Here is a 21,386-nt window from a genome sequence, read left to right on the forward strand (position 1 = left end):
TCGTGAGTTCGGTTCCCGGTACCGGAGAAAAACAAAACAAAACAAAACAAACAAACAAACAAAAAAATAGAAACACATCAAATTGAAAACCTTTTGCACAGCAAAAGAAACCACTAACAGAGTGAAGAGACAACCCACAGAATGGGAAAACATTTGTATCAGGTATTCTTCAAAGGACTAATATTTAGACTATATAAAGAACCAAAAAAAAAAAAAAAATCAGAGCCTCTATATTGAAAGACTCAATCCAAAATGGACATCCAAAATTAATAGACACTTCTCAGATGAAGAAGTACAAACAGCAAACAAATATATGAAAAATGCCCCAAATCACTGGTCATTAGAGAAATGCAAATTAAAACAATGCTGAGATTCCACCTCACTTCAGAAAGAATGGTACCATCAAGAAATCAACCAAAAACAAATGTCGGTGAGGAGGAAAAGGAAACCTTTTCTGTTGCTGGTGGGAGTGGAGACTGGTACAACTACTGTGGAAATCAGTATGGAGATTCCTCAAAGCACTAAAACTAGCAGTTCCATTTCTCCCAGAGATTCCCCTTCTAGGTAACTTCCTAAAAGAGTTAAAAGCATCATACCACAGTGAGACATTTGCACCCATGTTTATAGCAGCTCAGATACCCATACAGGTGAATGGATAAAGAAAATGCAGCATTTATATATAATGGAGACTACTCTGCCATAAAGATACACTCGAGTCATCTGTAGGAAAATGGATGCACCTCAAGACCATAATCTCAAGTGAAAGAAATCAGACATAAAAGTTTATTTCACATTTCCTGTGTGAGAAACCCAAAGGGTACATAAGGAGCATAACGGGGGATGGGTGCTGGGAAGCAGGAAGAACGCACTCAGATGGGAAGGGGAATGGGGGGGGAGGGGGAAGGGGAAGGGAAGGAAGGAAAAAGAGAAAAAAGAGAATGGAAGGAAAAAATGGAAACAAAGCTTTCGTAGATGGGGAGGGGAAGAATGATTGAAGAGAGGAGAGGGGAATGGGGAAAAAGAAGAATTAAGATATTATGTACAAGTACAAACTGCCTACAATGAATGAGATCAATATGTATGACAAATATGTACTATTAAAAAGTTAAAAAATACTGAAGGATGTGAACAAAAACAAAAAATTATGTTCACAAATGTGAAGCCTTAATGTTGAAAAGTCAGTTCTTTCCAATTATTATTATTAGTAGTAGCAGTAGTTGTATTTTGTCTTTTTGAGACAGGGTCTCACTATGCAGTTCAGGCTGGCCTTGAACTTGCAGTGATTCTTCTGCCTCAGCCTCCTAAGTGCTGGGATTACAGGCGTGCACCACCATGCCCAGCTCCAATTAATTTAAAATTCAGTGCAATTCCAATAAAAAACTCCCATCTGAATTCTGTGTCACTGGGGATTGAATTCAGGGCCTTCACACTGAGCTACATCCCCAATACTTTTTCCGAGACAAGGTCTCTAACCTGCTAAACCACCCAGGCTGGAGTAGAATTTGTAATCCCTCTGCTTTAGCCCCTCTCACTTCTGGACTGCCTGTTCTGTTCCTTTGGTTTGTTTACCTGTCTGCCTTAAGTCTGAATACATGCAACCCCATTCTTTTCTTCAGTCTTTCTTTTTTCTTTTCTTTTTTTTTTTTAGACAGGGTCTCATCATGTAGTTCAGGCTGGCCTTGAACTCACAGCCTGCCTCAGCCTCCCTATTGCTGGGATTACAGGTGCCCACCACTACTCCCAGCTCCCATCAAATTTTGTGGAAGAACTTGATAAGCGAATCTTGCAATTCACAGGAAAAAGCCGAAGGAAGAATATCTAAGGCAATTTTGAAGAAAAAAGCCAGGGGCAGTGGCACACTGGGGAGGCTGAGAGAGAGGATCATTGTGAGTTCAAAGCCAGCCTGGGCTACATAGTAGGACCCTGTCTCAAAATACCAGAAAAAAAAAAAAAAAAAAGAAAAAAGCAAAACTTTAGAAAATATACAACATTCCCATTGCTCATTTACTCCTGTTATATCCAGCAGTCATCATGATTTGTAATGTATTTGTTTAACACATGTTTGAGCTTCCTTAAAAAATGTTAGGGAAAGATTTGTACTCCCTCAGCTCCCACAAACACCCTAACCCAGAGAACAGGTGAACAGATTTGGTCAGTTCAAAATTAAAATCTTCTGCTCAAAAAAAGGAAAAAGAGCCAGGTGTGACGGTGCTGTAATCCCGGCATGCGAGGGGCTGCAGCAGGAGGATCACCATGAGTTGAGGTTAGTCTGGACTACAGAGACCCTGTCTTAAAAACCAAACAAACAAGAAAACTCCATTGAAAACAAGAAAAACACAAGTCACCAGTGAAGATCTCCACCACTTGTACGTAACTGACAGACAATTAGGGTCAAGAACACACAGAGCTGGGTGTGATGGTGCATGCCTGTAATCCCAGCACTCGGGAGGCTGAGGCAGGAGGATCGTTGCAAGTTCAAGACCAGCCTGGGCTACAAAGGGAGCTCAAGGCCAGCTTGAACTGCATAGCAAGACCCTGTCTCAAAAAGGACAAAAAAAACCCCAAACAAACAAACAAAAAAACACAACAGAGAACCCCCACATGTAAACAAGACAGGGAAAACAGCTAAAATTATAAATCTGGGAAAAAAAGAAATTACAAATCAGTAAGAAAATAAGCCAAACCTGAGGACTTCTGGTAGCAGTTCACAGCAGACAACACAAATGGCCAACAAACATTTGAGAAGATGCTCGAATTCGCTAGGAAAGTGCAAAAGAAAAGCAGGGCCGTGCACCCCTGTAATCCCAGGATCCTTGGACTTGGAGATAGCAAAATAGAAAGTTCAAGCCCAGCCTGCGCACTGAGGGAGACCCTGTCTCAACGAGAAAAGGGCTGGCTGGAGGCGTCGCTCAGTGTGAAGGTCGTACATTCGATCCCAGTAGCAGGGGCAGAAGGAAAACGGAGAAGACGGCAGAGCCAGGAGTGACACACCTTGTGCTCCCCGCGGTGAAGCACAGCTGCTGGGGTGAGCTGGAGCTGTTCAGGGACCGTGCTGGAAGGACCCCACCAACCCAGCAGGTCTCCTCCAAACACTAACACGTGAGCCCCAGGAAACAGACACCATACTCAAAATAAAAGACACGGAAGCGACTGAAATGCTAACAGGATAACAGGGAAACCAACCGGAGCGCATCCCTACGAGGGGACGCTGGGTACTGAAAATGAAGAACCTGGAGCAGTGTGCGGTGGGAAAGCAGTGCAGGGTAACTGGTAGGACAGCGATGTACTGTGATGGTTAACTGCGTCAACCCGAGCACGAAACGCCTGCTCCACTGGATCAGCACGGTTCTGGGAGGGGCTTAGGGGCTTCCCTGAAGGTCTGCTGGGGCTCCGGGGCGTGGGCACAGCCAGCTTGCCCTCATGCTGTGAAGCGGAAACGGACGGAGAGGCTCGCTTCTGCCTTTGGGGGAGCTCCGGTCTTCACCTCAGTTGGACATTACATCTGTTTCTGTGGTAAGCACTGACTAGCACAGGCCGGCGTGTGACCACGGGGACTCGCTCCGCTGGGCGCCCGCCCTGGGCTCCTGCGCAGGCGCACAGCGTCCCCTGCCAGGCTGCTTCGGGGCTGCCTGCAGTGAGGAGCATACTACCTTCATGGGGTGGACATCTTTTTTTCCCCAGTACTCGGGATTGAACTCAGAGCCTTCGCACTGAGCTACATCCCAGCCCTTTTTATTTTTTATTTTGACATGGGTCTAAGTCGCCAAATTGCCCAAGTTGGGCTTGAACTTGTGATCTTCCTGCCTCAGCCTCCCACAGTACTGACGTTACACATTTGCACTAGCAGGCTCGGCTCTGACACCTCTTCTTTTCCGAAAGGTCTTGCTATGCAGTACGGCCTGGCCTTGAACTCATTATGCAGCCAGGCTGGCCTCAAACTTGTGGCAGTTCTCCCGCTTCACCTCCCTCGTGCTACACCACCACAGCTGACGCGGACACCGCTCTTCCTTGGCAGTGCTGGGGACGGAACCAGGACCTTGCTGGGACACGGCACGCACGAGCTCCTCTACTGAGCGCCATCCTGAGCCTGGGCCTGCTGTGCTGTGAGGGACGCACACAAGCACATGACAAACAAACGTGGCAGGTCGTGGGCGAGGGCAAGGCAGGCATCGGGGGCCGTGTCCTTCCCTGAACAGATGGCTTCTAACTGAGACCGCCAGGAGAGATGGTACCAGCCCCTCACCGCCTGCTGGGACTCACAGGCTCTGCCCGAGGAACAGGTAGGTGGGACCCCGACTCCCCCAGGACCCGGGTTTGCCAGGCGCGCTCCTTCCAAGGTCACAGCCTCACTGACGGGCGAGGACCTCAGCTTCCCAGGGTCCCCACAGGAAACAGCCGGCTCTGCGGGCTTCCTGCTCGCTCAACCCTCTGCGCTGGGGGTGCCACAGAGAGCGCTGCGGGCGCACCCGCCTTACCAGAGCGTTTTCGGGCACACCCATCACCACGTCGTGCAGAATGGCTCCGCTGCCGAAGTGCTGGGCGATGGAGAGGCCGCTGAGGCAGTAGCAGGTGTGGTAGAAGTCACGCGACCTGGAGGACACGCAGCTCTGGGAGGGGCCCCCCTGCTCCCCACCCGCCCCCAAATGCAGCCCCGTGGATCCAGACCCCGCGCGGGGACTGCACGCCCCACCCTGTCCTCCCGCTGGCCGGAGCGGGCATGGCCTTTGCCGACAGCGTGTCTCACAGCCCCGTGCTCCGGTCCCGTCCCACAGCAGGACTTCAGTTCATCTATATTTTGGTGGTGCCAGGGACCAAATCCAGAGCCTCGCACAGGCCAGGCAGGCACTCTATCACTGCCCCAGCCGTGGGAACGGTAGCTTAGGAGCTGGTCTTTCCCAGCTGTCTGTCTTGGGGCAGTGCTAATGCTAAATTAACGCAGTTCTCCAGACAACACCACAGTGTCGGGAAGCGAGCCACACTCCTTCCCGCTCAGCTGCTGGGCCAGTCTTCTTCCCCTGACCTCACAGCAGCAGAGTGTGTGTTACTAGGGACTGAACCGAGGGCTTCGCGTGTGCTGGGCAAGTGCTGTGCCACTGGGCTACACCCCAGCTCACGCCCTGTTCTAATTAAATCAGTCTGGCCGAGGGGATGGGGGTATAGCTCAGCGGCACAAGCGCCTGCCTGACAAATGCAAGCTCCTAAGTTGCTTCCCGGTAAAAAGGGCAATAAAGACACCAGCCCAGCCGTCCGTTCACCTGTCTGGGGAAGAGGGGAGGGGGGTGAGCAGCCAGAGGTGCAGGACCACTGGGACCCTGGGGGTGCTCCCAGGCTGTCTTCCTGAGGTGCCCAGGAGCACCCGGCAGCCAGCAGCAAGGACGCCCTGGCCTCCTGGTGCCCGGCCCTCCCGCACCCTTCGCTCCCAGGGCGCAGCACTCACTTGCCGGGCTTGTCCAGAAGGCCCCCGGTGGGACACTGGCAGCACATGAGCAGGTACTCCTGCAGGGCCTGCTGGTGGAACATCCAGCGGCTCATGCCGAGGGCGGGGTCGCCTGCGGAGGGCAAAGGGTCAGCCAAGCAGCGGAGATCATTTGCCCCACAGAGGGAAGAGGCTGGGCCTCTCCTTCCACTCATTCTTGGTGCACCTGCTGCCCTCCCACCTCACCCCTTCTCCTGGGCCTGGCGGGGCAGCTGTTCAAAGCAGAGGTTCCCTGCCTCGCCACGCCACTAACCTGTGGTGGGCAGGGAGACAGCTGTCCAGCCCCACTCTCCCCACACGCAGTGTCTGCCCCTGAATGGGACTGTCATACTTCCCTCTGGACACCTGAGGACATTTCCTCCAGCATCACTTTGACCACGCTCCAACGGGTCAGCCAGACTCCTCGGATAAGGAAACACTCAGCAGGGACAATGGATTCTGCTCATTCTGCTGCTTTTCTTTTTTTTTTTTTTTTGGTACAGGGAATCGAACTCAGGACCTTGCGCTTGCCAGGCAGGCGCTTGTGCCACTGAGCTATACCCCGGCCCTCTCCCGCTTTTTTAAGCCAGAATTTTTTTTTTTTTTTTTTGGAGACAAGGTCTCGCTATGCAGATCAGGCTGGCCTTGACCTCACTTTGTAGCCCAGGCTGGTCTCAAGCTCTCAGTGATCCTCCTGCTTCAGCCTCCCAAGTACTCGGATTACAGGCGGATACCACCATGCCTGGCTAAACCAGAATTTAATCTAGCTCCAATACTACCCTCCCTACACACAGAGTGAAAATGGTAAGCAAAAATTGTATCTTTATTTATTTATGTATGTATTTATTTGCAAGCCTTTGACTACTAAATAGGATGAGTTTTTCCTCATAACTTCTGGTTGCCGATTACATTTCCTTTTGAGAGTATATGTACTTTGTCCCAAAATCTAATAGCCAATTTTTGTTAATCTAGCTTTTTATTATACTTACCCTTTGTGTGTAATGCAGGCTATACCTATTTCTTTTTCCTCTTTTATGTGAACTGAGATACGTACTATATATATGAGGCATGGGTTTTGGCAGGAGGGGATTAAAAATGTAAAACTTATTGTGATGATGGTAGTGCAATTCTATGAACACATAAAAAAACCACTGACTTACATACTTTAATGGGTGAGCTGTAGGGTATGCAAATTACATCGCCGCAAAGCTGTTATCTTTAATTTTTTTTCCAGTACCAGGAATCGAACTCACGACCTTGCACTTGCCAGGCAGGCACTGTGCCGCTGAGCTAAATCCCCAGCCCAAAGCTGTTATTTTATTTATTTATTATTATTATTATTATTTTTTTGGTACCGGGAAAAAACTCATGACCTCGCGCTTGCTGGGCAGGCGCTGTGCCGCTGAGCTACATCCCTGGCCCCAAAGCTGTCATTTTAAAAAGTATATCTTTTAAACTTTGGGGTAACTGCATTAAACATTCTATATGAAATACACCTTTATTTCATACCATATAACAAATGAAAGACTACTACTGTGAGGTAAAGTAGCCTATGTCGAAAGTTGGAATCCAAAAAGAAAGTTCTATGTTTATTATTAAAAGGATTAGCATGCTTCAGTTACTTCTTACATTATTGATGTTTAAGAGCTCAGAGTTCATAAACTCTGTAGGGAGCCTTTCGGAATCTTGATTTTTGTTTTTGTTTTCATGCTCTTGTTTTTTGATTTTTTTGTTTTTGTTTTTGTTTTTTTTTTTTTTGATAGTACGAGGGACTGAACCCGGGCTTTCACACTAACTACATCACCAGCCCTTCTTAAAAATTCTGAGACAGGGTCTTGCTAAGTTGCCAAGGTGGCCAGGCTGGGCTCAAACCTGCAATCCTCCTGCCTCAGCCTCTTAGAGTGCTGGGATTACAGGCCTGCAGCACCATGCCCAGCTAGAAATATTGAATCTGAACACCAGCACATATGGTGGGAGATACGATTACAGGGTGGTAACCACGGATGGAAAGCAGCCTTTGAAGTCCTTTCCACCGCCTCTTTCTGAAGTCACAGATCCACACTGTCAGGTCATTCTCCACTTGAAAGCTCTTTTTACCTAACCGTTCCAACCGTTCCAATCTGTAACTTTCCGGCGCTGCCCCAAGTAGCTCCTGTTCACAGACGGACGAGGAAAGGCCTAGGCACGTCTCCTGACCGCCAGTCCACAGGCCCTGCTTTCACGTTGCTCACAGAAACGAGGCAACGCTGTGACCGCTGGGCACGCTCCAGCATCAGTAAGTACGCACTCCTCTGCTGTTTCCAGCACGTGGAAGGTCGTCTCTGGCAGGGAGTTCCCGATGGTCACGGGCCGAGTCAGGGAACGGCTCAGCGCTGCGTCAAGCCTTTTTCTTTATTGTGAGCAATAAAGTCACGAAAGGCACAAAAGGATGTGCCTTTTTTTTTTGGATGATGCTGGGGATCAAACCCAGGGCCTCATGCATGCTGGGCACGCAGCCCACCGCTGAGCCATGTCCCAGCCCACTCACAGCATTTTCAAAGTGTATCTGCAGCTGGGGGTGGAGCTCAGTGGTAGTGTCCGTACTTGGCATGTGTGTGGCCCTGGGCTTAATCCTTAGCGCGCGTGCACGCGAGAGCGCACACGCGCACACACACACACTTTGGTGGCACTAGGGATTTAACCCAGGGGTGCTCTACCACTGGGCTACATCCCCAGGTCTTTGTCTTTTTTATTTAAAGACAAAGTCTCACTAAATTGCCCAGGTAGGACTTGAACTTGAGACCCCTCAGCCTCCCACTAGGCTAGGATACAGGTAAGTGCCACTGTGCCTGGCTCCCAGTCCTGTTTTTATTGTGAGACAGGGTCTAAATTGCTGAACTGTCCAACCTGGGCTTGAACTTGGGCGATCGTCCTGCCTCTGCCTCCCAGAGTGCTGGGATTCTAGCCGGGCACCACACTGCCAGGCAACATTCTCTTGACTGTGGCTTCACAGTAAGTCTTTAAATCAAGTAGTCTGTGCACTAGCACTTACCTGTTACAGTTTTTTTCATCTTCATAAAAAGCTTAGAATCAATTTATAGACTTTTACAAAGAAACCCCCTAGAGCAAAGCGTGCGCAGTAATCCCAGTACTGGGGGAATCTGAGGTAGCAGGAGCCCCTGTCCGAGCTTCCCAGCCATCTTGGTGATTTAGCAAGACCTTGTTTCAAAATACAAAATTAAAAAAAAGTTTAGGGATATAGCTCAGTGTGAAGGGATTCAAACTTCAGTACCATTAAAAAAATCCTGCTGGAATTTAAATTGAGAGTGCTTTGAATATATAAAAATTGACTGTTAAGGACTCTAAGAAATTAAGCAAAACAAAAATTTCTTTTTGGTATGGGAGGTTGAAATCAAATGAGCCGTATCGCCAGTCCTTCTTTTTTTACTTTTTAGTTTGAGACAGCATCTTACCAATTAACTAAATTATCTAGGGGCCGGGGATTTAGCTCAGTGAAATAAGCGCCTGCCTGGCAAGTGCAAGGTCCTGAGTTCAATGCCCAGTACCAAAAAAAAAAAAAGTAAATTGCCCTGGCTGGGCTTGAATTTGCAGTTTTCCTGCCTCAGCCTCCCAGTGTGTTGGGATTAAGATGTGTGCTGCTATGCTTGCCCCCAACATTTTTTAAATAAAAAATTTAAAAATATATTTGCTTATGTACTAAGAACCACAAGTACAATGCTATTTTTTTAAGCATAAAAAAGGCACAGTTTACAAAGTAATATCCCTTCTTCTACCTTCTACCTACCTCTCAAAGATATTGTTCGAGGAGTTTTTCTGTTTTTTTCTTTCTTTTGTACTGGAGATTGAACCTAGGGCCTTTCCACTGAGCTCTGTCCTCAGCCCTTTTTTACTTTGAGATAGGGTCTCCCTCGGTTGCTAAATTGTCCAGCCTGGACTCAAATCTGTGATCTCCTTGCCTCAGCCTCAGAGAGTCCTGGGATTACAGGCCTGCACCACCATGCCCAGCTCGACAGAAGAGTTTTGCATGTGTTTCTAGGAAAAGCAGGTGTGGACCAGCCTGTGCACACATGTGTTTTCTGGGCCTGGCCTTTCACACCTTATGCGAGCACTTCCCACACCGGCCTGATGGATGGAGTTACTGCAGCTGCTGTCTAGAGGATCACGATTTATTTAGCTGTTAACCTTCTGGTGGGCATTTTAGGTTTGCTATTAGAACTCTAATTCAAAACATGTCTTTTGTCAAGACCTCTGTAGGTGAATTCCTGGCATGTACTTGCTGGGTTCAAAGAGCTAAGTGCCCTTAAAATTCAAACACTCTCCAAACTGCCCTCCAAAAGCTGACCTGCCTACACACACCCCCACCAACCATACAAAAACACTTGTTTTCCCACTTTGCTTGACACAGCATACCAAGCTTTAAGTCTGTGTCAATCAGGTAATAAGGAATACTGTCCCACTTCTCTCCTGGCATTTCTTTAACCATCAATAAGCCGAACTACCTGTGGCAGGGCTCTGAGGCCAGCTGGTCTGGCATCACTCAGCCCCCGGCTAACTGCTGTTGGTAGCAGTCAGGTATTATAAAGCCAGTCACTTCACCTCATGTACTTTGCTTTCACATCTGTAAAATGGGACTATCAAAATATCTATTTCACAGGGCTGTTCTGAGATGCAAATGAGAAAATGTATGTGAAATACTTAATAAGGCCCCGGCGTATTGTGACTGCTTGGGAAGTCTCGGCTTCCACCAGTATGGGAACAGTTACAGTGGAAAAGTGGTAAGAACAGTGGCTTCTTTTCTAGCATAGATCTGTTCAGATCATTAAACCATTTTTCCGTTGGGATGTTCATCCATTTCTTACTGATTTGTGTGATGTTTTTCAAGTGAATTGGTCCTTTATCTTGTCACTAACATCTTTCCTATCTTGCTGTTTGGTTTATAGAATTTCCCTTCGTCTATAAAATATTCTTTGTTGTTGTTATTCTTTTTTTTGAGACACGGTCTCCTTATGTAGTTTTGACTAGCTCTGAGCTCACTATGTAGCCTCAAACTTGCAGCAATCGTCCTGCCTCAGCCTTCCAAGTGCTGGGATTACAGGTACATGCCACCACGCCCGGCTTCTTTGTTGTTTTTCTTTACACTAGAAATATGTATCAATTGAAGAAAAAAGTAGAAAATACAGTACAAACCAAAAAGAAAGCTACACTTCACCTGCAATTTCACATCTCAGAGTCTATTAATTTTAAAATGCCAAATCTTCACTAAAAATGAGATAACACACATCCTTTGAAACCTTGCTAGGGTCATAGTGCAGGGCAAGTATGTTTTTGCACTTCAGCTCCTTTGGACTCCAAGGTCAGTCGCTCAAAACACACCCCTTCCTCCCAGAGTCCGGCCTGTTCCAAGTTGGAGAAACTCGCTCTTTGGGAAGAGGAAGAGGAAGAGGAAGGGCGATCCAGGCAACCAAGCCAGCACGGAGGCTGCAGGCAGCACTGACCCCCAGGCAAAGATCTGAACGGGACGGAAGGCGACTTCGAGACCCGCACTGCCGGCCAGTTCCCCAGGAGCCTCTGGCATGTAGCGCCCCTGGTCTGGTGCTCTAGAGTTCCTGGGAAGTGCAGAATTATAGCCTCTCCTCTGTGCCAGGGACAGGACGGTAAAGGACGGAGGCTTTCCCAGGTGCCCGGCCTCACCAGTTCCGAACGCAGAGGTCACCAACACCCTGTCATTCTATCTTGGAAACACTGGCCTCCTGGGAGTCCCTTACATCCCTCTAGTTAGCGGTCAAGCCACAGACTGTGCAGGCTCCACAGCACGGGGAACTATTTCCTGAGTGTCTTGAGACTGAAGTGCAGTGGCCCCAGGCTGGGGGAGGAAGATGACCAACTCTGCTTACCTGAGTTTGAAGTGGCCACAATCCAATAACCCCAGTGAAATTAAGAAACTAAAGAAAGAGCCTCAGAAAGAATAAACAAGAAGGAAAGAGGGCAGCGTCAGAAGAAAAGCATCTCAGCTTTTACACTTGAGCAATTAATTACTCAGCTGAGTCGAAAGAGAAGCTTCCCTCCGGGCCAAGGGGTCTCTGCAGCAACAGATTAGCACCCAGCAAGCGCGAGGCCGCCGGAGCCAGTAGGCAGCCCCGGGTTCCCAGAGCAAAAGAGGAATGTTCTCAGACCTTCGGCTCTGTTTGGGTTTTGCATCCCCCTCTGTCACCCCACAAAAAAAGCATGTGCATTTCTCCAGCCCAGTGGTGCGAGAGGAACAAACTTGCATCGGGATGGTTCAGTGAACTTAAAACGAAACGTTTCCGACAGTGACAGCTACCAGCCGGGCCTGGGGGCCATTTCCCCCGAGAGTTCTGGTTCTGCGCCTCCTTATACAACCCACTGTGCTTCTGGTCACTGCTGTGATCACGTGCACAGTGGGGGTCTGCAGCTGCATGTGACCAAATGCGGTTGTGTCGGAAGCTTCACGCCCAGCCGAGGCGGCCGTCAGCAGGGCCCAGGACAGGACTGGCTGCTACCTCTGCATAAAAGGGAGCCTGCCCTGCCCAGCCAGTTCCAGGAAGCAACGACCGTGTGGAAGGCACCGGAACTAACCTAGTCAGCACATGCATGTCCCAAGGCAGGAGGTTCCACACCAAGCACTCAGTATCTAGGATAGACAGATGTCATTGCAACCCCTCAAACAGGCAGCCACCCCGGCTTCCCCACCCCAGCTAACGCGGCCCGGCTCACCTTGAGCGTGCAGTGCGCGGTGGAGCAGCGTCAGGAGCCCGGCCTGCCAGAAGGAGTAGCAGCCGTCCACCAGCTTGTTGCAGCGGCCCTGGAATCCACCTTCGAATCGCATCTGCCGGCTCGTTACCCAGTGCTGAGAACAGGGTGGACAGAGGGGCAGCCGTGAGGCAGACACACACACTCCGCAGGACAGGGCCCTCAGGCCAGCGGGTGGAGGAGGCTCCGGCATAGGGCTTCTTGGCCCTGGGGTTTGGGACTCTGGCTTCCTTCCTTCCTCCCCACCCGCTGTAGCTCTTTGAACTGACTCTTTTGAGACAACCAGCACCGATCTCTGCCCGGGGCCCGACGCACAACCCCTTCCTCAGTTCCCACCCGGCGCGGGGGTGGACAGCAGAGAGACCACACTGGTCTGAGAAGGCAGCTCCTAAACACGCTGACGGGGCCTCTGCGCCGGGTCTGGCCACCCTGTCTCATTACTTCTGCTCAGGGAAGTTTATTCAAAGCAGGTAAATGGAATTTTTGTGGCACATCAGATCTTACTATTTCAAACTGTTCTACTTTATATAAAGACATTCATCTCAGGTTTCTTCTTTTCAAAACTTTTTTTGGTGTGGTGGTGGTAAATGAGATCAATCCCAGGGTGTGTACTACCCCCAAGTTACCACCTCAGTCCTTTTAATTCTTTACTATTGAAACAGGTTCTCACTAAATTGCTAAGGTGGCAAGGATCGACTTGAACTTGCAACCTTCCTGCCTCAGCCTCCCTCAGCTAAGATTACAAGCGTGTGTGACCATACCCAGCTAGCCCTGGTCTCTTAGCGAGTCCCCAGCAGGACTGGAGGCAGAAGCCATCTGTCCTGATTGCCAAGCGATGACCACCCAGTCTAGCCTCACTTCTCCAGAAGAACCTGGTAGGCAGACAGAAGGAAATCTTTCACTCTGAAGCTATAAACTGATACGTGATGTCACCCAGCAGTCACACATGACACCATTCCTCACTTATCTCCAAGTTTGCTACATACTTTACCCTTAAGATCAACATAGCCATACTTTGTTTCCTAGAAATGAGCAGAACCAATCTGCTGAGTAGATATCACATCCGTTTCCCTCCCCAGTCTCCAAGGAGTCCAAGGCCCAGCCCTGGTGTGCAGAGCCACCTTACCAAACTGAGAGGAGGCGACTGGGCCTGAAGTCTTCCTAGACTGAGCTCTGAAAGCAGACCGGAGGTGCTCTGGAGAGGGGTCCAGCCCGCCCTCCACAGTATTATTTCCCTGTTCTTTGCAATAGTCACCCATAGGGAGTCACAATCCCAAAATCTTTGTTCCTTTTTTTTTTTTATTTCTGAGATAAGGTCTTGCTATATAGCCCAGGCTGGCCTCCAACTAGTGATCCTCCTGCCTCAGCCTCTCTAGTGCTGGGATTAAATGCTTGTGCCAAGATACCTGGCTCCAACAATCCCAAATTCTTAAGATTAAAAAAAAAACCAAAAATGCCGGACTGCAGGTTCAGGTAAGCAACACATTTCCAGTTGGTCAGGACGAGCTAGTGGTTTAGGAACAAAGCCAATTAAGGGGAGTAGGCTTAGCTCACTCAGGGACAGAAAGCAGGCACTACAGGGCAATTCGTTCTTCCCTGTTGTCTGTTCTCAAGCCGGACCAACTGTTTTTCAGTACCTGAGCCCATGCCTTGGTTCTGTTCCCCTAGGCTATACGAATTCATTAGATCCTTCAGATACAGGGACTGTTCTCCCAAAGCAAATGGAAGGGAGCCAGGAGTTTGGGGTGGAGGGATGTGAACACTTACAGAGTACCTACTATGTGTCAGGCTGCTTATAAATGTTCTTTCCTCTAACTTACAAAGAATATAGATTGTCATTCCTACCAGAAGGGAAAAATGCGAATCTAAATCGGCTGTCAGTTTGCTCCAAGTCACTTGGCTAAGAAGTAGCAGAGGCAGGGTTCAAACCTAGAAAACTGTGGTTATAATTTCATAAAGTGGCAAGCACAAATTGTACGCTTCTTCCTGCCTGAGACATGGGCTTTTACGCTTCACCTTTGTCTCATAAACAGTGTGCAAAGCTGCTCAGTTCAGCATCAACCGCCATGGCTTCGAGAAGCTTCCAGCGGAGTACGGTGTGGAGGCTTCCTGAGGACGGGGGCGGGATAGTGCTCGTTATACCTCACAGCGCCTCACAGAGCCCTCTGACACGCTCCTGATGGGTCCACACTGGGTGCCTGGCACCTGGACTCGGAGAGCTGCTCTACTGTGAGGTCACGGGGTACAGCTCCTGCCGCCCAGAGACAAGAGGGGAAACCTCGGCGGTGGCTGCGTTCTGCCTGTGCACCAGCCCTCCCCTGAGCACTAAGCTACGGTCGAGGGCCTCCTTGAAGCTGCTCAGCTTTGCCTACAGAACTCACTTGAGTGGAGGGACTAATTATTCACAGGAGCAACGAAAGCTTCATTTCAAAATGCTTCAGAGCTCCTCTCACAACTTCTTCTCTTAGGATATTCTTCCTGTGACACAGAGAAGCCTCAAATCCTAATAGGCCGAGCTATACTTTTCCTAGAAGCGGGAGAAAGGTATTCTGGCCCATTCCAAATGTCCACAGCACTCAAGAGGCTCTGGAGACCGCCTAGCACACTACGCAGAAAACTCGACACAGGCAGAAAGAAAAGTGGGAAGGAGAGAGCCGAGACTGAGAGCAGCTGTGCCTCATACAGAGCCCCCCGCCCCCCCTGCACAGGGTTGCAGCTCAGAACCCAGCACCCATATCTTTCGTGCATTCCAGGGGTTGAAGTGCATGAGCTCAAGCCTAGAACTCAGTGATGCCTTCCATGGCCAGAACTCCCCAGATCAGAAGCCCGCATCAGGACCCAAGCCCAAGCAGTAAATGGCTCAAGAGACACTTACCAATAAGCTCTTCAAGTTCAAGTAGTATTCCTTCTTGAGGATCACCAGTGCAGCCAGGCCGCAGAAAGTGTAGCCACCATGCGCTTCCATACCCGGGACCCCCCCAATGCCACCTTCCCAGTTCTGACACCTAAAGAGGGGTTGAGAAGCAGACTGAGTGGCCCAGGGAATGGGGCACACAAAGCGTCCCTACCCTCCACATCCAGGGAAAAGAAGGAGTCGCTGGGTGAGGCAGAACCTGTCAGCACCGTGAAGGAAGGATGCTGATACTAACTTTTGGAGATGCCTTTTCTTAAAAAGCAAAATAAATTTTAAAAACCCTAGAAATTTAGAAACAGTATACTTGAATAAGAAATATAGTATTTCAAATTATTACTCTTTGGGAAAATGTTATAAAATCCTGTATGTAGCTTAACAACCAGGTTATAGTAAAGTTCAAAAATAAATGTTGAATTGCCGGCCATGGTGGCGCAGGCTTGTAATCCCAGCACTCGGGAGGCTGGGGCAGGAGGATCGTTGCGAGTCCGAGAACAGCCTGGGCTACAAAGTGAGCTCAAGGCCAGCCTGAACTGCATGGCGAGACCCTATCTCAAAGACCAAAAATAAATAAATAAATAAGTAAATGTTGATTTTTGTTATCTTTGGGTACAAGGTCTACTGCATATACGAAACACATTTAATTCAAAAAGAAATTCATACACTGAAAGTCAGAGAATGGAAAATACCCCATGTAACAGGAATCTGGAATGAAGCAGGGGTAGCTGTTCTATTTGCAGACAAAATGGATTTCAAGCCAAGATTGACAAAGAGAGACAAAGAAGGTCACTACATCCTTGTAAAGGAAACAATGCAAGAGGAAGAGATAACAATCATAAATATAGATGCACCAAATACTAGTGTACCCAACTGTATAAAACAAATATTAACAGATATGAAAAATCAAATAAGCATATCACAATTGTAATAAGGGACCTCAATACCCCACTGTCACAAATAGACTAAAAAAATCTATGATGAAATATCAGAACTGAACCAAACTTTTGAACAAAGGAACTTAATAGATGTCTACAGTGTTTCACCCCACAACATCAGAATACATATTTTTCTCAGCTGCACATGAGGTATTCTGCAAAACAGACCACACACCAGCTCACAGAACATGCTTAAGTAAATGCAAGGGAATTAAAATTATCCCATGCATATTATCAGACCATAGTGCAATAAAGTTGGAAATCAATGGCAAAAGAAATCACAAGAACTTCATAAACACATGGAAATTAAATAGCACCTCCTGAACAACCAATGGGTCACAGATGAAATTAAAGAAGAAATTAGAGTTTTTACAATTAAACAATAATGCCAGAACTTATAGAGTACAGTGAAAGCAGTCCTACATACCAGGACTTATGGAACATAGGGAAAGCCGTCCTACAAGGACAATTTAAAGTGATAAAGTCTCATATCAGAAAAACAGAGCAAGCTCAAATGAACAATCTCAAGCTTCTAAAGAAGAAAGAGCAAGTGAAGCCCAAACCTCGTAAGAGGGAAGAAATTATAAAGAGCAGAACAGAAATTAACTCAGTGGAGACTAAGAAACAATGCAAAGGATCAATGATTCGAAGAGTTGGTTCTTTGAAAGATTAGATAAAATGGACAAACCCTTATCCAACCTTATCAAAAAAGGAAAAAAGAAGACTCAAATCCATGCAGTTGGGAATGAAAAGGGTAAGATCACAACAGATCCTGCAGAAATCTAGAAGATCATCAAAACCTACTTCGAGAACCTGTATTCTAATAAGATGAAAAACAGAAGAAATGGACAGATTCCTAGATACATATGAATTACCAAAGCTGAATCCAAAAGACACAAAAATTCTAAATAAACCAATATTAGTCAATGAAATTGTTTTTGTTTTTTTGTCTTTTTTTGAGACAGGGTCTCACTGTGCAGTTCAGGCTGGCCTTGAGCTCACTTTGTAGCCCAGTCTCAAACTCACAACGATCCTCCTGCCTCAGCCTCCCGAATGCAAGGATTACAGGCGTGTGCCACCACGCCTGGCTAGTCAATGAAATTGAAGATGTAATTAGAAACCTACCAACAAAGAGAAGCTCAGGCCCTAATGGATTCAGTGCTGACTAAATTGTACAAGAAATTTAGAGAAGACCTAATGCCACTACTCCTCCAGCTCATTAATAAAAGGGAAGCAATACTAAAAGTCAATCCTGGAAGCAAGCATTATCTGACACAAAACCAGAGAAGTGATCTACAGGCCAATCTCCTTAAAGAACATTGATGAAAAAGTCCTCAATAAGATACCGGCAAATGGAATGTAGCAAATCATCAAAAAGATTATACATCATGGCCAAGTAGGGACGCAAATATGGTTCTATATATGCAAATTAATAAATATAATACACCATATTAACAGAGCCAAGGACAAAAAACATATGATCATCTCAATCAATGCAGAAAATGTGTTTAGAAAATCCCATACCCATTCATGATAAAAACACTACATATAATTGGAATAAATGGTTTTTATCTCCATCTGATAAAAGCTATCTATGACAAACCAATAGCCAGCATCATACTAAATCAGTACAAGGTCTATTACTAAAAATCCTTTTCATTTTCTTGTTTTCATCTAACACTTCCCTGGTCCTGGGGAGATCTAACCAGGGCCTATATGGGAGCCAAGTGCTCTCCCACTGGGCCACACCTCCAGCTCTCTGTTTTCACAGTTTCTATAATGAACATATATGTTTTTATAACTATTCAGAAATACGTGTATCTTTTATATGAGGTCTTGCTACATTGCCCAGGGTGATGTCAAACTTGAAGGCTCAAGTCATCTTCCTATTTCAGCCTCCCAAGTAGCTAGGAGCACAGGCATGTGCCACTGTACCCAGCTTATAACTGTTCAAAACTAAACGTTATCTTTTAAAGTGGGAATATCTTATATGTTCAAACTATTTATGATTAGTATAATTACTATTGGAGGTTAGACTATCTATTAAGAGTATATTTTCGCCAGGGATATAGCTCAGTGGCATAAGCACTTGCCTGGCAAGTGCAAGGTCCTGAGTCCAATTCCCTGTACCAAAAAAAGAAAGAAAAAAAGTATATTTTCTAGGCATAAAAACGTGCATAAAAAAATACTGGGCTGGTGCTGTAGCTCAGTGGTAAAGCCCTTGTTCAGCACATGAAAGGCCCTGGGTTCCATCCCTAGCATGGCAAAAAACAAAAACAAAATAACAGGCACAATCTCTGGCCCAGCAAGAAAGGGCCATTTCTACAAATTAATCTTAAAAAATAACTACGAATATGTCAAAAAATCAGACTCTAAGCATGTTTGGTATCTTCCCATTTACAGCAGCAAAATGTTAGACCAACTTAAACACTTAAAAGTAGGGGTCTAGCTGTATAACTTATAAGACACCTATGCAACAGCTTACTACCCAGTTATTTAAAATGATGCTACAAAAGTATATTTAAAGATGTTCCATTTATTACATGAGTGATGGTATAAAATGACTATACATGGTGCGATTTCATCCTCAGAATTCTGGAGGAATATACATCAAAAGAGCGTATCTCCTGGTACTACAAGTTATTTAGATTTTTTTTTTTCAATGCTTTTAACAGACAAGTTATTTGTGAAATAAATTTGCTTTTTGGGGGCAGTGCTGGGGATTAAACCCAGGGCCTTGCACATGCTAGGCAAGAGCTCTACTAACGCACATCTCCAGCCCTAAATTGTCTAAGGAGACTTTCATGTGACACCGCAGAACTTTACTTCCAGCAGCTCTAAGTGTTTGCCTCAGTCTCCCGCCCTACGGCGTGTCAGTCTCACACTGCTGCGTGGTCCAGCTGAGTAAGTGAGCAGCCCCCACCCAGAAGCTGGCAGGACCTCCAGGAAGGACAGAAAGGAAGCGGAAACACTGCTCTGCCTTCCAGTCTCCTCTCATGCATGCACGCACGCACGCACGCGCACACACACACAATACACATATACACGTCCCGCTCTCCCTTTGTTTCTACACACATAGGAGCATATAATACACATGCTTCTGCACACTGCTTCTTTCATTTAGTAAAATTCTTTGGGAGCCTCTTCTAGCTACACAGAATTGGACTGAATGTAAGAGCCCCGTAAAATGAAAGTAAAGAATCTAAAAAGTGAGACAGGCAGAGAGTAAAAGGAGTAGAGAGGATGTGAAAGCAGACAGGAACTAACAAAATCATGAGAGCTGGAACAGGGGCGGGTTAAGAGAAAATCACTTAATAGAGAAACCCTCCCCAGCCCAGGTGGGCAGCATAGCACAGCGGTTATGATCATAGGTAAATCTACCGGCAACACCTCCATGTACATGCCTCCCCGACTCCATTTCCCTTCCCTTCCTCTCTCCTCTCTTCCCCCTCTCTCAAACCCAGGGTCTTGCTATATAGCTCAGGCTGGCCTCAAACTCAACTCTGCATCCTCCTGCCTCAGCCTCCCCAGTGCTAGCATTATAGGAGTGTGCCATCGTCCCAGCTCCACTTGATTTCTTTATATTTCAGCTTTATATAAAATTCAATATTCAACCACCTGACATACAAGGAAACTACAACATGACAAAGTTCGGTAGCCTCCAAGGCACAAAACTAGTAACTAATGGCAAAACTGGGATTCAGCCTGGCGGCCAGGCTTCCACGCCACAGGGTGCCGGCAAGTCAGTCCTGCCGCAGACTGGGGCTGCACACTCTGGACGTAACAGGAAGCAGCTTCCAGAGGGCCGCTTGTAGCTACACAGAGCTGTACGCTGAGTCCAGTGGAGATTTGAACGCAGAGCGGACAACAGCAGGGAGCCAGTTCCTCTCTCCTGACTCCATTTTCCCATGCTCTGCTCGCCCTGAGGATGGTTACAGTAGCCCGGGCAGTGGCAACTGCAGGCTGGGTCACCGGTCAGGGGCGGGCAGCTAGAACTCTAATAGAGAGCCAACTGTCCATAAGAAAGAGGCTGCCAGAAAGTGAGGAAGATTCCAGAAAGGGAAGGAAAAGCCCAAATGCTGCCTTTAAACTCAGTCTGAGTTTCGACCTGACTCCTGAAATCTGCGTACGAGGAGCAGCTTCGACCCAAACTGATCTGTGGTCAGAGGCGCTGGCCGCCACCGGCAGCGAGGCGCGCAGCCTGTCGTCAGCACGTTCGCACACAGGCGTCCCCCTCTTCCGGCAACCTGCGTTCTAGTGGGACGGAGTCTCCATGATACACCAGCCCGTGCCCGGGTGCAACCCCAACTACTCACAGACACACAGCAGGGAAGTGTGAGCAGCCACTCGAAGGGACCTGGACAAGGGTTTGAAAGCACATGTGATTAAATGTTTGCCACAGTTAGGAGCATTACACTTGTAATGAAGGAAGAGATGGGAAATCCCAGCTGAGAAATGGAAAGTATACTGAAAAACAAAATCCAAGGAGTGCCTAACTCGGTCTCCACACTACAGCCACATGACTGCCGAGCCCTCGGGAAGCACTGGTTATCATGTTCATCCGCCTTAGTAGTGACCACACCGGAAGCCAGAGGTAACAGAACAACACTTACACGATGCAGAAGGAATCGTTTATACCATTTCCAACTTGGAAATCTCTAAATAAATTATCTTGCAGGTTCTATGAGCAGAATCAAGACATAGACAAGATCTTAAAAATCTCTCTTCCAGGTGCCCTTGGTTAGGACCCATAAGAGTTCAGCACACGCCTCATTAAAATGAGCAAGTAAACCCAACCAAACCAACCAAGCATACCCAAGCCAAAGGACAGGGCTTCAACCAAGCGGGCAAAGGAAGTGAATTTCGGGATGAACAGAAGCTTCGGGATGCCCACTGAGCAGCAAGCTGAGAACAATCTGTCCAGGCTAAAGTGGGGCAGAGGGCTGCAAGAGGGATGACCCAGAAGGCACACACACAAATACACACACAGAAGAAGCAAGATCACAGAGGGGCTTGTGTGGAGAATAACTTTCCCGTGCTGGCAGGCACAGAACTGGGAGTGAATTCATGATGTATATGTTCATGGCATGGATATTAAGTCAAGGAAAACGAAGGTTATAAAAAAATAAATATCATCATAGTAGATCATGTGGTTTCCGTGTAAGTTATATAAGTTGTAGTTACATAGTGATAACTATTTTGGTAAAATAAAAATTTAAGAAACAGTACATATGTACCTACCATGCCTCTTGTTTTCTCCCTTTCTCCCTCCCTCCTTCCCTCTCTACCTCTCCCCTTCTTTCTCTTTCTCTCT

At 47.3% G+C, this 21,386-nt stretch overlaps 1 protein-coding gene across 2 annotated transcripts in view; it reads right to left on the reverse strand.

Annotated features, from left to right (window-relative positions):
• Window positions 1–21,386, reverse strand: part of Fntb (farnesyltransferase, CAAX box, beta) — an 81,620-nt gene that overhangs the window by 7,990 nt on the left and 52,244 nt on the right. For both annotated transcript variants that reach the window (XM_013521891.1, XM_005399112.2), the window contains 4 exons: window positions 15,102–15,231; window positions 12,191–12,323; window positions 5,438–5,549; window positions 4,476–4,590 (listed from right to left, as the gene is read on the reverse strand). In XM_013521891.1, coding sequence (XP_013377345.1) covers window positions 4,476–4,590; window positions 5,438–5,549; window positions 12,191–12,323; window positions 15,102–15,231 — 490 coding nt within the window. The remainder of the gene's footprint in view (window positions 1–4,475; window positions 4,591–5,437; window positions 5,550–12,190; window positions 12,324–15,101; window positions 15,232–21,386) is intronic.

The sequence above is a fragment of the Chinchilla lanigera genome, unplaced genomic scaffold, assembly GCF_000276665.1.
Source record: "Chinchilla lanigera isolate Chin_1 unplaced genomic scaffold, ChiLan1.0 scaffold00065, whole genome shotgun sequence".
Lineage (NCBI taxonomy): Eukaryota > Metazoa > Chordata > Mammalia > Rodentia > Chinchillidae > Chinchilla > Chinchilla lanigera.